This window comes from Thunnus thynnus, chromosome 9 (genome assembly GCF_963924715.1).
Source record: "Thunnus thynnus chromosome 9, fThuThy2.1, whole genome shotgun sequence".
NCBI lineage: Eukaryota > Metazoa > Chordata > Actinopteri > Scombriformes > Scombridae > Thunnus > Thunnus thynnus.
In genome coordinates, this window is record NC_089525.1 from 30108367 (window position 1) to 30126780 (window position 18414).

Genomic DNA, 18414 nt, shown 5'->3' on the forward strand with positions numbered 1-18414 from the left:
TTCCTTTCCTATTGATATGTGTCTTCTTGTTATAACTTGTTACATTGATGTGTTGTGTTTATTCTCAGTCCAAATGTCTATTTGTAGGTCTTTTGGGAGAAATGAAATTTCATCTTACTGTATACCTTTGCTATGTAGAATTGGGACAACAACATACTTGAACTTGAACTTGTTTTGAACACATAAAAACACACACACAGTATGAATATTTCTGTCCTTCTCTTGTACTTCTATACTTGTGAGGACCTTCAGCGACAAAAAGCATTTTCTATTCCTTTACCCTGACTGTAACCATCACAACTGCATGCCTAACCCCGACCTTTACCCCGCCTTTAAAGGATAATTTCTGTTTTCTGACAACTCTGGTCTAACAGTGGATAGGAAACACAAGTGGTCAGACAAACATACAGGTTGTCAACAAGCCAACAGTTTATCCAGATTATCAAAACCACCTTATTTGGAAGGCAAATTAAAGTGAGCGCACACAATATGTTTGTAGTAAACCCTCATTACGCAGAAACAGTGCACACAACTACAGTAAATATAGTAAAAGTCAAAGTAAAAACAGAAGTCAGCCTGTAAACTGCGGCAAGTGTTTCCAGCAGACAGTTTGGGTAACGATTTCACCGTTCACCTTTGCTTTCGCTTCCAAACAAATTTGGCTAACCTGGGGGCTTTGTTTAAAACCTGTCGGATCAACTGACAACTCCTGTTTCCTGACCTGTCGGACTTCTTTTACAATTCCAGATTCCTCAGCTGCTCTGTGTATACTGTAATAAAATGAGACCCGAGTTGAAATAGAGGAAGAACGGAAGATGTGAAGAACACAGAGAGTGTTCTTCTTTTGGTCCTCACAAAGAGAGAAGTAAGTGCAAGAGCACACGCACGCACACACACACACACACACACACACACACACATTGTATTAAGGTCAGTGTTGTCAGCCAGGCTATTGAAAGACACGCAGAGCTCTGTTATGGCCATCACCTGCCTCAGATAGTTAACCTTTTCATTACCAACACACACAAGCAAACTGATACACACACACACGCACATGCACGCACATGCACACACGCATGCACGCACACATTTAGACAGCAGTAAACCCCTGTGCTGCAATGCAGTGATAACATTACAATCACTGCTGTTAGTGTGTGTCCTCACGCTTGATGTTCCCTCAGTGGCTTTTGGGAATAGCTGCAATTGTGGAAACTCATAATGCAATAACGGCACATATTGCCATAAAAATGTCATAAAGTCTTACAGTAAAAGTTTAGATTGCATCATGTAATAATTTGATGCATTGTGTAATATTTTGTACATGGCATTCCGGGGGTTCATTTTTAAGAATAATGTAATAATTTCACACTGAATGAAACACCGGGTTTATATTTTAGAGGATGTGTTATGCTGACGTCACGGAGCTCTGTGCTCGCTCACTGTAACTCTGGGATACGCATTCAATCCCAGATGCAGTTGTGTTCCTTGCAAACCGTATGAGTCACTAACATGAAATTGATAAGACGCAGTTATTGGTTTAGTTTTATAGCCCAAACTCTTTTTGCAAAAGTAATTTGCCGCTAAAATGTTTTCATCAAACAAACGTCTGAGACAGGCAGCAACAAATGAAGCCAAACAGCTCTGAGTTTGGTTCAGGCATGTAGAGCTGTCAACACAGAGGAGGGAGAATATCTGATACCTTCATCAAATCATGATACAACTACACAGGAATGAGGTAGAAGTAGAGCAGGACAGTTGATTTTTGTGGCTCTGCAGAACTAAAACGCATCCATCATCACTGATGTAAACAATATTCTGAAAATAAGGTATTTTGTTTCAGGTTGAGCCTCGCATCGATTGGCTGGTCAAAACAGAGACATTGTTCTATTTTCCAGCCACAAACAACAACACAACTCCGAGTTACTGACCTTCACAAGGCAAAGGTGAGCACCGAGTCTTTTATTTTGGAAAAAACACCTGAAATTTTGCAACATGCTTCTGCTACAACTCAACAACAATCTGAAAAACACCCACCCTACGTCTACACTTTTCTCCTCTCCGTCCTGGGAGATTTGCCGTCATGCCATTAAAATGAAAAAACAGGATGAGTTAGTTAAGTGGGTGTTACTGTTTCCCCAACAACAGAAAAACCCAATAAACAGCATCACAGTTATGACTGAATTAGATGGTGAGATTTTTGTTTTAATTACAATGGCATCAGTTAATGTCATCAACTATCCTCGCTACATGACTGACAGAAGTTGGTTTTGCAGTTGCCCAGCAACAGCAGCGGGATTCTGCAAACACTTTGTCAGTGCTGGTTTCTTAAAATAAAAGGCAGACAAAGTGCAGATAGAGTCTTCAAGCAAACCTGAACGAATGTCCTGAGTGATCGGGCCCTTTGGATTTCGTGTGTGTTTTGTGTGATAATGACTGGGGTTGCTTTGTTTTGGGTTAGCTTACTTGTTTCCGGCTTTAATAAGGAGCAAAAATGCTGAATTCTTGATTTTAGGAGCTAAACATGGAGTTTAATCACATTTAACACAGTATTGCATTAATGTGGAACAATCAGTAGTCTGTCCCAGATAGCAACTGACTCTGGACCGGATCCGCCTCCAAACCGGTAGATCCGTGTTACAGTCTCACCGGTTTTACATCCCCGTGCCAGATACGGACCGCATACAGACTGACGAGTGGGTGTGTCAGTTAGACTCGCAATCAGTCAGCAGAGTCAAAGTAGTTACGGGCCAGATCCGTGGAAACGAGCGCGCGATTTTTTTTCTTTTTCCTTTTGTCAGACCAAGGAAAAGCAGGAGACCGTTGGCGGCTTTTCTTCCAGCGCTGGGAAAATTTTTATTACAGTAAGGCGAACAATGTTGTGACAAAACAGTATTTAAAGTGGTTTTATATCTCTTAACATAATTTCAGAAGGTTTTGACTTCCCATTTAAGCTTGCTAATAATATTATATCGGCAACGGCTAGCTTTTTAGCCGGGCTAGCTTACTTAACTAGCTAAGTTAGTTAGAATTAATAATGAATAAACAACTCTGTGTTTGTTATTAGTGATGTTACAACCAATGTCGCCCACAACTTGCTTTTCATCCGCATCTTACTGTCTGTTAACGTTACGTTAGCTGCTCATATAGCCAGTAGCATATAGGCTAACGGCTAACCTTAAGGCTAACTGCTAACATTAGTTTGAAACGGCACCATTTGACAGCACAACCGGTCTCTATTTCAGATTCAGGTTCCCCCAGAGTGCCGCGGATCAGTAGGGTAAGTTTTTTTTCCCTTCTTTGATTTCCCCATCATTACAGTAATTTTCAAATCCAGGCTATAAGTTAGTTAAAGTTTTACAGTAAGTAAAGAAGTTAAAAAATTAATCTAAAGTTAGCTCCTATAGTCAGTAGCATATAGGCTAACGGCTAACCTTAAGGCTAACTGCTAACATTAGTTTGAAACGGCACCATTTGACAGCACAACCGGTCTCAATTTCAGATTCAGGTTCCCCCAGAGTGCCGCGGATCAGTAGGGTAAGTTTTTTTTCCCTTCTTTGATTTCCCCATCATTACAGTAATTTTCAAATCCAGGCTATAAGTTAGTTAAAGTTTTAAAGTATGTGAAGAAGTTAAAAATTTCATCTAAAGTTAGCTCATATAGCCAGTAGCATATAGGCTAACGGCTAACCTTAAGGCTAACTGCTAACATTAGTTTGAAACGGCACCATTTGACAGCACAACCGGTCTCTATTTCAGATTCAGGTTAAACTTTAGAAAAAAAAATTAAGTTAAAATTAGGTTTCACTTCATAAAGGTACTGTATATTTTACATATATTTTGCATTCTTGATTACTGTGGCAGCCGCACTAAACACCAATACTGAGTGCGGTTTTCTTTTTAACACCGTTAACATACAAACATTTTAAGTAGTGACAGTACACATAGCCTTTTGTTTTTCCTACAGCACACACTTTATTTTTTGACAGTTTGCTAATTTGTATGCACACATTTTAGTTAACATTCTGTCATTTCTTGCTTGCTTTAAATTATGTTCTAACTTTTTGTTTTTCATGGATCCAGCAAAAGAAGTGGCACGAGGATGGGGGGTGGGGGGGGGGGGGGGGGGGGCGTAGAGGTCACAGTTTGGTTGTGAATAATGTTGGTATTGTTGCTATTAAGGTTAAGGTTGTTAGTTAATTGTTTATTCCTGTTAATTGTTCATTATGCTGTTTTACTTTTCTCTAGTGATCTTTGTATTTTGAATTTGAATTTTAAGATTAAATTAATTTGTAAATAAATAACAATGTTTTATGCTACACACCTGGTGTTCTTGAGCCTTACTGCTTGGTCCCTCACAATTACATTAGTTATGCTTCTGTTACACTCTAAATTTCGGGTTTAAAAGGACTTCGTCTCTTCTTCATATGCCATATGCTATTGTCATATGACATAATTACACTATTTTATATTTACTCAGTTTACACTCAACATGCACAGGTAAACCCAAGTGATGTAATGTCACGTTTCATTCACTTTTTTCTGGAGTTAATCCACCATGAGTAGAGTACACTTCATTACAGATTTTGACTGATGAGTGTACAGTGAGCGACCAACAAAGCAGCATCTCCTGTCATAACTTATGATTTCTGTTTTGTTTTTTTTTTTGTTTGTTTTTTTTAAACAACCAGTTATGATGATGCAACCATAGTTCTAGAAATTTATATCCAGAGATACTTTTTTTAGTTTGATTTTAGTTATGGAAAAGATAAAGGTTAGCCCAGAACTAATTCAGATACAGCAAATATTTGAACAAAATGGCTAGAAAGTGATCCGATCTGGAGCTGGCCGAGTGCCGGCCCAGATAAGAAAGGACGCCGGCCCGGGTCCATTTTACAGATCTGGCCCAGAACTTATGGAAGCTCTGGGCCGGATCCAGTACAGAACTGAACCGGATCTGGCCCACCTTCGCACAAATGACTACAAAATAATCTCATCCGTTCTGGAGCTGGCCCGGTGCCGGCCCAGAAGTGAAAAAACGGATCCGCGCCGTTATTGGCCCGTTGTGCCAAAGGACACCGGCCCGGGTCCGTTTTACAGATCTGGCCCACAACTTATGGAGGCTCTGGGCCGGATCTGGGCCATATCATTTTTGCTATCTCACAAAATCACAACCTTTCAGACTACAAATTGCTTTGTGGGACAGAACAAGAAATGAGAGTTGTTCTTCCAGGACAAATGGAGGGAGACATACGTAAACAGTAACAGTGGTATGAGCTGGAGGCTATTATAATCAATAGCTGCACTATGGTTTACATTCTTAAATGTCTCTTAATTCAAACAGTAAAATGTGGCCAAAGAACAGAATAATATATCATCATAAACACATCATACAGCACGAATCCTTGGATATGAGATTAGAAATCTTTTTTTACCTGTTAATTCTAAATATTTATGTATTTGACATTAAAATTAACAACTACAATTATTTTTTTTGCATTATAAAATTCTCTATTAGTAATAATTTCCGGTAAATTAAATAAAAATGAATCCTGTTTTTATTGTAGGACCCCCTTAAGCAACTGCATTGACCCCTGGAGGTCCCCAGACCCCACTTTAGAGAACCGCATGTCTTTAATATCTTGGTGTGTTTTTGTGTGTAAACAGATGCGCCCTCTGCAGGCGACTTTACCCCACTGCTCCTCCTCCTCCTCCTATACTCCGCTCTCTGACTCCACGGCTCCTCATTCACTAGAAGATGGCGGACTGCGCTCCACTATTAGATGAGGAACTCTCGTCCTTTGTCTTCAATTACCTGACAGAAAACTCCGGCAGCCAGGTAAGATCCCGGCCTCTTTGGATACACGGGACTTTGGGCTTTCCGGGCCGGGGTGCATCTTTGCACGTCGCCGGCCGTGGCGCATGCTATGCCCGGTTGATGCGAGCCTTTCTCCCGGCTTGTCAGCAGCATCTCCCCGGCACACTGCGACCCGGCGTCTCGGTCTGTGTGCTTGTGTGTGTGTGTGTGAATGCCTACTATGTCTTGACGCCTGGCTTTCACGTGTTTTTGTGGAGGAAATGTCATCGGCCATGGGAAAAAAAGGGAATTTAACGGAATAAAACGAATAAATGATTTTGTGTTGGTTCATGAAGCGGAGACCTGCCGGTGTGTTGCAGCTTGGGGAGGATTATTTGGTATGCAGAGGGGCGCTTTGGAAACTTTTGACGCATTCTTGAGGGAAGTTTTAATTTCAGTGCCGGAGACTTGGACACGTGGTGCGCCCCCGAACGCATGGACTTAGCCTGAGGACTATTATGATATTATGACATTATGATATTAATCCTCTGGCTGCAGGACTGATTGGCTTCAAATTTTGTTCAGAGAAAAGACACACTTGAGTGTCTTTTTGTTGATGCTTTTTACTCGGCTGGTTGGATATTGTTGTTTTTGTATTTCTGCACACAGCGTGTTGCAGATGTTTTAATAAAGCGTCTGTTTTGTGGAAGCACGGCAGTACATCAGTGCTGTGTAATGTTATTTATCCACTCCATTATAAGCTGCTTGCCACAGCACCGTGAGCTTAACCGGGGGATCTCTGGATCTCTGGATCTGCAGGCTGCTCGGTGCGCTGCTTCGAAGTTGTGCAACTCCCCTCCGTTGATAGGCCTACCTGTAATTTACCCACAGCGGTCAGTTTATCAGACGATGTTCCGCAAAGTGGTGAGACAGACAACAGACAGCGGGTTTCGGTCATCAGGGAAAGTTGGTGGCGATGTTACGTTTTCATAATGCGTTTGCGTAATCGTTTGGTAACGGTTACAAAACGACTCACTAGTTCACACTGTTAGGAAGCGTCGAGACACCAAACTGCGTTTAGAAATATCTGCAATTCAGGGATTCCTTGCTTATTGGGAATCACGCCTAACACCTGAAGCATTTTCCTATTTTAATTTAATTTATAATATCTCCAATTGAATTCGGCGTACAGTCAACAATCAAAGCAGCTGTAATTAAAATAATATGTAAACTTTATAACAGGTTCTCCTGTTAATCCCAGAATAATCTCCTACCAAAACACCCCGCGGAGGGCGGTAGCGAGTGGTGTTTGCCAATTATAGAAATTGAAATTTCTTAGAAATTAAATGATGCTTCGTGCTTCACATGTGTGCCGATTTTTCCAGGAGAAAGTGTTTATGAGCAGCAGCTCTTCAGCTGTGTGATATGATGTTTGCCTTGTTGCCTACGTGGAAGGAAACAATAAATTGAGTGATTTCCGTACCGAGTCTGGTGGAAAAAATCTAATTCTCACCGGACAGAGCGGAAGATATCGGTTCTCATCCGCATCTCCTACCTGACTGGACGCTCGCGCATCCGAATAACACACACGTGCACGTAAACCCATAACACGGTGTGTTATTAGGATACAGGACCCCCGGTGTTTACTGCGTCACACTGTGACATAAGATTGCGTCGTGTTGATTGTTATTGCTGTGATTGCACGGTCAGCGGAGGATGTGTTGGTGGGGTTAAGGAGAGGAGGGGGGGTGAGGATTGGTGGGGGGGGTTGGTGGTTGGGGGGTGTGTGTGTGCTGTCACAGCTGATTGGCAGCTTAAGCAGGTTAATTCAGTGTGTGGTGGGATTCAGAGAGACTGCGGGCTATTTATAACATGCAGCAGTGACATGTGCTTCCACAGAACACACACACAGACAGATGTGTCCTGCCCCCCCCCAACACCAAAACACTTCAATGATGCCTTCAAATGATATATTATAGTAGATCATGAACATACAGTACATGTAGCATACATACATCAATATCCTATCATGTCTTATGACATCACTCGAGTATAATATACCCACATATATGCCTATTAAATGTACACAGTGCCAGAATCATACATTATTTTATCAGTATAGACTTCAGTATGTCTATACAGACTTGATATATGTCTGTATTATATTATATTGAGGCATTACAGTGATCTCATTAATCTAATATGGTAAAATGGCAAAATATGCAAATGATTCTCAGTGTTGATCACTAGAGATGTTGTGAAATTAATATTCCCATTAGCCTTATATCATTAGAATATATCAGTGCTCAAAAGAATCATTTTGACAAAATTTGCTATGAGCTCTTAACAAGCGGTGGCCCATTAGTGTGTCACTCATAACAAACTCATGTCATGCAAACATACATCAGATTTTTTCAACTCTAGTGGAGATGTCAAAGCTTCCAAAGATTTGAAATTGGAAATGCGTATAAAATCCTGCAAAACACATCTAGTATACTTTTTGTTTGATGGGATGGTGCAGCAATAAAAAAAACAACAACAACAACAGTCTGGGGTGTGAATATTTCACACAGAATCGACATCATCAATGTAAACTGGTTGCATTCCTGTAGTAACATGCACATATTTCCACCGGCTGTATTTTCTTTCTCAGGCTTGTTATTCTCAAAAGTCCTTGAGTGACACGAAGGGTGAAAGCTAGATTGCAACTTGGGCGTAAAGAAAAGGAAAAAAAAAATGTAATTGCACATTGTATCACCGTACAAGTCCTTTCTTCATGTGTAGAACGATAAGATAATCTACTTTACAAACGCAGCATTAATATGTTAATATTTACTCAGGGCTATTAGGGCTTGCTGGTGGCTTTCTCTCTCTCTCTCTCACACTGTGTCTCTATGTCGCTCGCCCCTGCCGGCTGGTTATTGTATTACTACTCTATCCTCGTGACTGGAGTTACAGAACAGGGCTGCTGCAGTCATGTGAGTTGTAGTGGAGGAGGGAGGGAAGGAGGGAGAGAGGGAGGCGTTACCCGTAACGTAGACGAGTGACAGGCAGTCACTCCCTCCCTCCCTCCGCCTCCTCCTCCTCCTCCTCCTAACATGTGACTCCTTCCTCCTCTCTCTCTCTCTCTCTCTGTCATACAGTCCTCTCTCGTTCACTCCTTTAACATTCAGCGTACATGCTTACTGTAATTTCTCTCCTTCTGCTGCTCTTCCTGTTTCTCGCTTATACACGCTGTTAAATCTATCTCTGTCTTCTTTGTCTTTCTGTGCGTCGGAGGCAGTTTGTAATTTATTCAAATTAAGTGAAAAACATTTAAAATCTGAAAGTTGAAGCCAGTATGCCGTCAGATTCACAATCAAATCGACTCAAATCAAATTCAAATCTCATAAAGGGTTTGTATTTGTGCAGTAAATCTTGCAATCTGCCTAATATATCTAATTGTGAGACTGCTGTGATGTAGGTCAACATAAGCATAAGCTTACACAACCTGCTCCTATGGAAACATACAACCAATCAGATGCATCGTTGGTGAAATGATCAATCAATTTCTCAGGCAGCAGAAAGCCATATTTTTGTCATTCTTTTAAAACAGTCAAATCATATGTTAAGAAATATGCTTCCTAATGAGGAGCTGCATCGCCTGAAATCCCTCCATGAAACATTATGAAGCTTCAATGTGAATATTAAAAGAGATGAAACTTTGCTGTATCCAACCAAACAACCGTACAAAGTGTTGAAAGGTAGTTAAAGAGTGCAGTCAGACCTATTTCAGTGCTAATCATTGACCGGGTGTTGACGACTGGTCCGGGTCCATCCAGGGGGATTGACTCTGGAAGATCAGGTCGACTTAACGTCAGTCTCCACATCCTGCTGTAACAGGACACAACCAGACACCAACCTCACGCTGGTAAAATATTAGCTTGTTAGTTAGTTTCCTCTGCTGTTCAAGCAACCGTGTCAAAAAAAAAAAAAAAAAAAAAAAATGGTCACATGAAAATGCAAAACACACGTGTTGGTTTCCAGTTAGAAAATCTGGAATCTGTTAACCTCTGAGATCAAAATACAATGTGGTCAAAACATCAAAACGGTACATGTGGTTTAAAATCACATGTGATTTCTTTTTCTTTCTTTTTTGTTTTTTTTTTTTTTAGTTTTGAAGATGTGTTCAGGACTACAGGGTCAAGCTGGGAGGTAAAAATAGTCGGCCTACTTTTCCCCCCTCAGGGATCATAAAAGTTTCCGTGTCCATCCGAGTTATCTTCAGTCAGACTTTGGATGCTATTATTTTCTCCATGTAATGATCGGTCTTTAACATCCAGCCGCTTGGCACCGTACTTTCTCTATCTGCGGACTGTTATGGTGAAAATGCTTACTTGCAAAAAAAAAAAGCTGATTAGAAGTCTGGTTACGCATTTACATGGCAGAGAAATGGATGTTCTCCAGGAAATCTACCTGTGGATCTCCAATCCCGTACTCTAATTGCAGAAAGGAGAGCTCTGGTTCACAGTGAAGAAATCAGCTTTCTGGTGAAAACCGACTGTAACCAGATTACTCAGGTGCATGTAAACACACCGCAGGATAATAAAAGTCAATGACTTCTGTCAAACCTCTCGTTCACCATGATGATTGATCACTCTCCACACAACACTACAATGACGTTTCCAAAGTCAATGATTAATCGTATTAAATAATCGTGATCTCAGTATTGACCAAAATAATCTTGATTATGATTTTTGCCATAACCGAGCAGCCCTACCAGTAGAACCCAACATCAACGCTGTTTTAATGGGCTCACCGGGGCTCAAACCCTGCAGTCATGAGTGATTGTTGATCCGTTATTGTATTCAAATGAATTTGTAGTGGATGTTTGTGTAGGTTGGACCGGCGAACGTTAGTCAAGTCATGATGACAGTCATAAAAACTTAATGCTCTGCCAATTACTTTCCTCTGGCGCCGGACTATACTATTCTACTGTCAAACATTAGCCAGCATCTAAAAAAAAAAGTCCAAACGGCTGATGGACTCTGGGATTTAAAGCCTCTGTGTCATGTGATACGTAGAGGTTACTTCCTGCTCTTACTTACTCTCAACTGTAGCTTCAATTAACACTTAATTGGAAGCGTGTGACCAAAAAAACCACATAGTAGAGAACAGTCCCAACCTGAGACAGTGAGGAGTTCCGAGTCGGAGGTTGAAATAATTGAAAAACTTTGGAAATACTTTTAAAAAACCAATTGGTCCAAAATATCAACCAATTACTGAAGGCTTCCATGTTTCCTCAACATGTAACTTGGGACTAATCGAGGTAAAACTCAACTCTTGTTTTGTGTTTCAACAGTATTTAAAACATTAAGCGCATCTCTGAAACAAAGCCTACACGTTGCAAATGGAAAACTTAATAAAGCTGAAAGCCATTAGCGTGCTGCTGCTCATACTGTCAGTCAGCACTTTATCCTCTAACCATGAACTCCTACGCAGCAGCCGGCCATCTCTTTTCTATAAGGTGATCCTATCCTATTTCAGACCGGAAGTCCCTCACTGACCACATTTAGCTTGATACCTGTCAGCTCAGCGGGGGCAAACACACACATTTTTATCAATTTACATTTATTTTCCCAGCCATCCATCATTCAATGTAACCTTTTGCCGCTAAAGTCGTAATTTTAGCATAATTTACATCTAAATAAATCAATGTTTTTCTGCTCTCTGTGGTATAATTAGCCTTGTTCTAGTCGCAAATCACTTGCTGTCTGGCTGCTTATGTCTGTCTGGGGAGTTGGGATGAGCAGGAATAAAGAAACACATATATATATATTTAGAAAAAAGAGACCATGATGTCACAGTTTTGTACATACTTTTCGGTTGACAAGTGATTTGTGGGATCATCGGAGTAATGATCGCCAAAGATGGAGACAAAAAACACAGCGAGAATAGGTGGATAACTATTTTAAACTTGTGCAGAAACCAGGCTGGTTTATGGAGGGAAAACAAACGCATACTGTACACCCATCAGAAGTGTAATTACTCACTTTGGCATATAAATGACTGTTGGAATGAATCTATACTTAGTTTGCAAACAGGTAAGGATCTTCATCTTACGTTCCCGCTGTAAGCCAATAAATCCGATTTGAAATTAGACAGTAACAAGGAGTAAAGGATCCAGACCAGACAGTCAGGTAGGCAGGCAGACAGACAGGTATATAAATAACAAGGCTTTGAAGTTCCACCCGGGGGTGATGGATACAGGTGTTATTCGCAGTGACTGGGATTTACGTCGTGCCGGCGATGAGAGAGAGAGAGAGAGAGAGAGAGAGAGAGAGACAGACTCTCTTCGCCTGCGTCTTATCTGCCCTCCTCTCTGTCCGCTGATTTTTTTGTTTTTTTACTGTGACTGCCATGTGTTTCCTTTTTAAGGTTTTTGTCTCTAATTCCCTGTTTTGTCCCCAGTCCTGTGTCATTATCCCTCTTCCAACCCCCCCACCCCTCTCTCTCTCGCTCTCTCTCTCTCTGTGTGTCTGAGTCGTGATGTGCACTGCTGCAGTGCAATGTGCTCAGCTTGCAACCCTACAGTGACTCACCTGTCCCTTCTGTCTCTTTACTGGACACACAAACACACACACACACACACACACACTCAAGCTCATGAGCATTATATGCAGATACACATATGCTGCATGTCTATAAATGCACACATAGTTTTAGATCACAATTAGATTTTTTTATATCATATTTCATGGATATTCATTCTGCTATGATGAGTAAATCACAGTGAGAATATCTTAGATGACCTATACTGTAGCCAGCAGTGAGCAGGTCAAAGGTCAGAGTGTGAAGGCATTGTGTCAATGGATAGAACAAAGTGTTCCCTTGACCATAAACCGAGGAAGATAGGGAAGCATAGTGAGGATTATTTTGGAGATACACTCCTCCACGTGGTCTATGGGCTGTGTTAGATTTACAGCGAGTTGTCATTGCATTTTCTGAATGGCAAAGCGTTAAATCGATGAAACGGATACGGCTTTGCTCCGCGATCGCCGCTAAAATTGACTTTAGTCTGGCTCATGTTTCCTAACCCAACACTGTGGCAGCCTGCTTGTTCACTAGAGTGAATTTCTACATGCACATGTATGTCTAAGTTAACTGTAAATGTGTATGTTTATGTGCGGTTGATCCTCATTCATGTGTGTATGCGTCAGAACGGGCGCTGGGAATATGGATGCTTCCTCCCAAATCCTTCTGGGATTCATCAGGCATCCGGCTCAGATGCTGCTCCCCCCCCCGCGCCCCTCCCTCCCTTCCCATGTGCGCCTGTAAGCAAAGATCATAAAGTGCACATGTGTGCACGCATGTTTCTGTGTGTGTCACATGTTGCCAGCTAGCATGCTAGCAGAGGCAGGTGAGGGGTCTCTCAATAATTAATCGCGTGGTGATTCGTCAGCTGCTCAGTCAGGCCTGCTTGGCATCACTCAACACACACACACACACACACACACACACACACACACACTCTAAAATAAGAATTATGATTATCTAAATCAGATATGACATTACAATTATCACTCATGATGTTCAGGGAAAACATTTTCATAAAAATAGCACCTCTGGAATCTCTTTGTGCCTGTTTGATGTTTTTTCGGGGTGTTGATGTTTAAGGCTGCTGTCATGGATGTTTGTGCGGTCAGTTGAAAAGGGTTTCTGGTAGTTTTTGTGGCTTTATCAGCTTTATCATCATCTGAAAGAGCATGTAGTTGTGTAAACTTGAAGCTATATGGCAAAGCAACCGCGATAGTCGGTGAGTGAGTGATGAAGTTACACCATTGGTCGGCCGGCCCGGTGTGTGTGGGGTAGTGCTGGGTGGTTGCTCTGCAGGTGTGCTTGATTTGACTGTAACCGTAGTAACCAGGATGTAGATAAGCCTCCTGAATTTGCAACCAAAACGCAGTCAAAACTTTAATTTCCACCGCAGCCTCCGTGATCATCCACCGAGAAAGAGGCGGGGAAAAAAAGGAGCTCAGAGGCGTGAGGGCGTGGTTAAAACACCTCGAATAACCATCAACACAAACACTCGATGCAGGGTGAAAGAGCAGGGGGGAGTTAACAGATCATTAGAATAGTTATAATTAGAATTCAAATAAGTTCTCTTTCAAATCAAACATCCCAAGATATGAGTGGAAAGTATCTCTCTTGCAAATGCATTTATAACCTTTTTACTCAGACGAAGCTTAACCATGTCATGTGATGCTACTTTAATACACTTTAACAACAAATATTACTGGGACCACTACAGAAAATTGCAGATGAGCATTTAATATCCAAGAATTCACATTATAGACACGACCACTGACTAACACTGTATCCACACTGCTTGTGTACAGTTTGTCGCTCGGTGTAAAGCGGTATTGTCAATTAGAAGCGCTTGATTGGCTGTGGTCGATCTCCCATATACATGCCAAGATAGCAGAATCAATTTCATTGAGATCGCGCGGAGATATGAATCCAAATTGCAAATTCTAATATGAATAACTGTGCAGCTCACAGTTCCACACAGGAGAGATGGTGACTAAAGATACCGTCCACGTTCATTAAGCGCTCGCTAACGGTAGTAGGACAGTAATATTGCTACAAATCATGCGTTGATTCCCGTTGTGATAATTTGTCATTTACATTATCTCTTTTTAATTATGTTTCTTCTTCTTTGGTCTCTCCTACAGAAGACATGAAGGCCTTTAGCCTGGTTTCCAACGCGGGATAACTGGGGCTAGCAAAGGCTTACTGGCCAATGTGGTTTAGGGCCAAACACAATCCTTCTTCATTAGATTGGTTTCCACCCGCGAGGCGCTATCAGGCTTCACATGAGATTTGCTTCTGCCTCTCTTTAGCAGTTTGAACCTACCAAGATTGGATTGTGTTATTCTGTTGCCAGGTTTCCATCACAGAACGTCCTAATTTTGAGTGATTTTGACCTTAAAACGCTGTAGTTTTAGTTGTATTGAAGCATTAAGCCTCCAGAGTGGAATAAATGCATAAATGGCTCCAGCACAAGGGAGCAGGAAGGGTCTAAGGTCACGATGCCGGCAGAGGAAACTACTCTCGGTTTAGGAGACGGACAGGACAGGTCTTTATAGACAGGGTGAGGCTGCAGATCTCTAAATCCAGTTTGCATCTGTCTTGCATGCACACTGTAGGATTTTTCCAAACAGTTATTCTTCCCCCCCTGAGGTGGAGCAGCACTGAACCGTGCAAAGTGTCCAACACGCACAACGGCTTCATCGCGTGTAAGAAGCAGAGAGATACCGATTATTGTAGGAAGAAGGAAGAGGAGGTGAAAAAAAAGAGACACCAGCGAGCAAGAGAGTCTTATTAGGTATTCATCATCTGCCTTTTGCCGTCTCAATTTATATGAAAATCTATTCGGTTGGTCGCCGTGTTCCAGGTTGTTGCCGGGTTTTTTTTGCCGTGACTCAACCCAGAGTGGGATGTGAAGATGTAAATTTCTTCCCCCCCATGTCATCTCTCTCTCTCTCTCTCTCTCTCTCTCTCTCTCTCTCTCTCTCTCCAGGCTATAGTTTTAATACAGATTATATACTTTACAGTCAGGGCTGTGATTCACTGTTACCATCTCTCATCATATTCTGCTCCCTCTTTCCTTCTTTTTTTTTTTTTTATGGGTTCTTATCTTTACGCTGCACTCGGACACTCGGCAGACCACTCAGGATTCATATTTTTTGTTTTTTATTGTTAAATCATCATTTAAATACCTTTTTAACCTTTTGCGGATTCAACATCTTGCTCATGTCAGTCGGTTAAAAAGGCCGTGCTTGCTGCTACGGGCCTAGAACTTACCCATAATACCTTTCTGCAGTAAAGATGGATTATTAGCTCCTGCCCCAAGACCTCAGACCTCCAGGGCTCCTAAAAGTTCAGCTGCTTTTTGGTAATTAGACTTAAAGCTGAAACGATCAGTTGATCAACAGGCAATTAATCAGCAACTACTTTTCATAATTGATTTATCACTCAAGTCTTTTATCAAGCCAAACATTCTCTGGTTCCAACATCTCCAATATGAGGATTTGTTGCTTTTCTTTATCTTATAAGATTATAAATTGAAAATCTTTGGCTTTTGTGATGTTGGTTGGACATGAAGACCTCACCCAGGGCCTCAGAATAATAATCATCATATCAATTGATACAGATTCTTAGTAGCAGCTCTAATTTGATTGAATATGAATACATTCATGGCTGTACCACCACTGACAGAGTAAACGTACCTTATTACCTTTTCCTGTGGCCTTGTCTTGTGTCAAAATCTTGACACCTTTATTAGTTTAGTTTATATTGCTCTCAAGGGGGGAGCGTCTCCTAAATAAACCTGTGATTAATCAAATTACCACAAACGAACTGACTCACACTTGTTGACTTCTGGTTGTCTGTACTTTAAGAGATATTGGAAGCAACAAGGTGCATAAACAAAGCACAGAAGAGGGATTATGGGAACCAATTGAGGCCCAAAAGCAAATTATTGCACCGGAGGCCCTTGACCGTGTTAATCGGTCAGCGCTTTGCGGCCCTTCTTTCTACCTCAACATGGGTAAATATCACTATCCAGGTTGTCTTTGCTTTAAAAATCAACATATTGACTTGATGTATTATCTTGAGTTTTTGCTCCAGAGGGTCGATAAAGTGGCCTTGTGTTGTGATTCTTCTCTGTACCTGCACAGAAGAATAAATGAGTGTGTGTACAGTGTATATTTCACGTGCTCCTCTAGATAAATGATTCATGCATGTATCTCTAATCTGAATTCCTCCTCACGTCTTCCGTCATTTTCCTTGTTTCATCCCGGCACACATGATGTGTGTGTGTGTGTGTTTGTGCACATGTGTCCTTACCTAACCTTTGCTGGCAAATTTGTATTCATCACAGGGACCCTGTTGCTATATTGATAGTGTCAACACGAGCGTGAGGCTGTTTGTCACTCCCCTCACATTTACACACACACACACACACACACCACTGTTTTGTACAACACCTGAGGGTGGGGGGGATAGGAAAGGGGTTGAAGGAGAGGGAATCCAATCTCACCCAGCAGCTCGGTGCTTTTGTAGGGAAGCGTGTGGAAGGCCCAGCGGTCGCCGAGCTAGCTGGCTGCCCTATTTCTTTAAAGCTCTCTTCCTCCGTCGTTACCTGATTTATCATGAGGGCAGCCACCGGGGAAATGTCTTATTTTTAAAAGCGGAAAGAGGTGTACCGAGGGCTGTGTCTCTCTGTCTTTCTAAAAATCTGATGAGATTAGAGGCGGATGAGACGAGAAGGGATGCTGATACCGCGGCGACACGTCACAAAGAGCCGGATGTTCGCCGTTGTGCCGCATCTGTACTAGAAGTGGCGTTTAAGAGATAATGGAAGCGGGTGGGATTTGACCTCGGGAAATGCGGAGCGTTGCAGGACATATAACAGCAGCGGTCACTGCTTTTTTAAAAGGGAATTAAACAGCTATACTTTTTAATATAATTTAATCCTTTTAAGTGTGATTCCTGACGTCCGTCAGCCTTTCGCAGGCATTTCATAACTGCATCTTTATCAGGCGATTACTAATTCTGCAGAAGTGTGGCTTTTATGAGGTTTATGGTTATAATTGTAAAGATATTGAATTCTCTGTTAAGTTATCTGACAGCTTCGGCGATAACGTGGCGGTGTTGTTTACCGCTGTAAAAGGTAGGGCTGGCTTCTGCTTAAAAGTCAGACTTTGACACTTTCTGCTGTTGAAACTTTGTGAAGCAGTGTAATAAAACATGAAAGATAAATGAGAGTTGTGCGAGGGGCCCGGAGGTGTAAACGCTGCTCCGATATTGGTTCGGGCTCCGTCATAGCCTCTCTCTCTCTCTCTCTCTCTGTGTCTCTCTCTCTATCCTTGACGTCGGGCCAGTGTTTTGGCTGGGGTTTGCCCCAATTTAGCTGACAGACAGATCGGGTTGTAAAGATGCCTGGACCGTGGATGGGCAAGCACCCAAACTGCACAAACACATCATCACTCCTCTGACACCAACACTATAGCCTGCTGGACTGAAGATGTGACACACACACACACACACACATAGTCATCCAGGTCATGGTTATCCAAGTAGGGTTGAATCCAGGACAACTGGACTCAGTTGAAGATACTTGGAGATGTGTCGCCTCTCGTCCAAGCTTCTTAAGTTCTAATTGACTGGTGGTATTTAACCTCTGTTGGGTTATCAAGGTCATCGATACCGCTCGGTTTGTTTGTGCTACTGGCTGTCGTGACGACAGTTGTCAAGAGTTGTTGGAGTCACCCGAGGCCGAGCGTAAAGGGCAGACAGTTGGTTGGAGTTGTCGCATGAGGTGAATGGTTGTTAAGTCTCCAGTGACGGGGTGAACGGACGGCGTCGCAGGTGGGCGATAAGTGGTCGTGTGCCAACCAAAAAATCTATACACCAGTGTGTCTTTTCCCTCCTGATAATCCACTAGTCCGACAGGATTATTGTATGTGATTACGACTCATGCTTCACAAGGGTAGGGATTACACCGTGAAACGGTGGGGTTATGTCATCCTGTGAAGTTTCCAAACTGTTGGTCTGCCGGGATTGAAGGAAGAGTA

At 42.0% G+C, this 18414-nt stretch overlaps 1 protein-coding gene across 3 annotated transcripts in view; it reads left to right on the forward strand.

Moving 5' to 3' along the window:
• Positions 1–18414, forward strand: part of ppargc1b (peroxisome proliferator-activated receptor gamma, coactivator 1 beta) — a 109891-nt gene that overhangs the window by 3914 nt on the left and 87563 nt on the right. Inside the window, exons 2-4 of one of the 3 annotated variants that reach the window (XM_067600014.1) lie at positions 748–865; positions 1841–1943; positions 5665–5836. In XM_067600014.1, coding sequence (XP_067456115.1) covers positions 5756–5836 — 81 coding nt within the window. In that variant the 5' untranslated portion in view covers positions 748–865; positions 1841–1943; positions 5665–5755. Of the gene's footprint in view, positions 1–747; positions 866–1840; positions 1944–2602; positions 2862–5664; positions 5837–18414 lie in introns of those variants that run through there. The other 2 variants (XM_067600015.1, XR_010929760.1) reach the window with 2 other exon arrangements.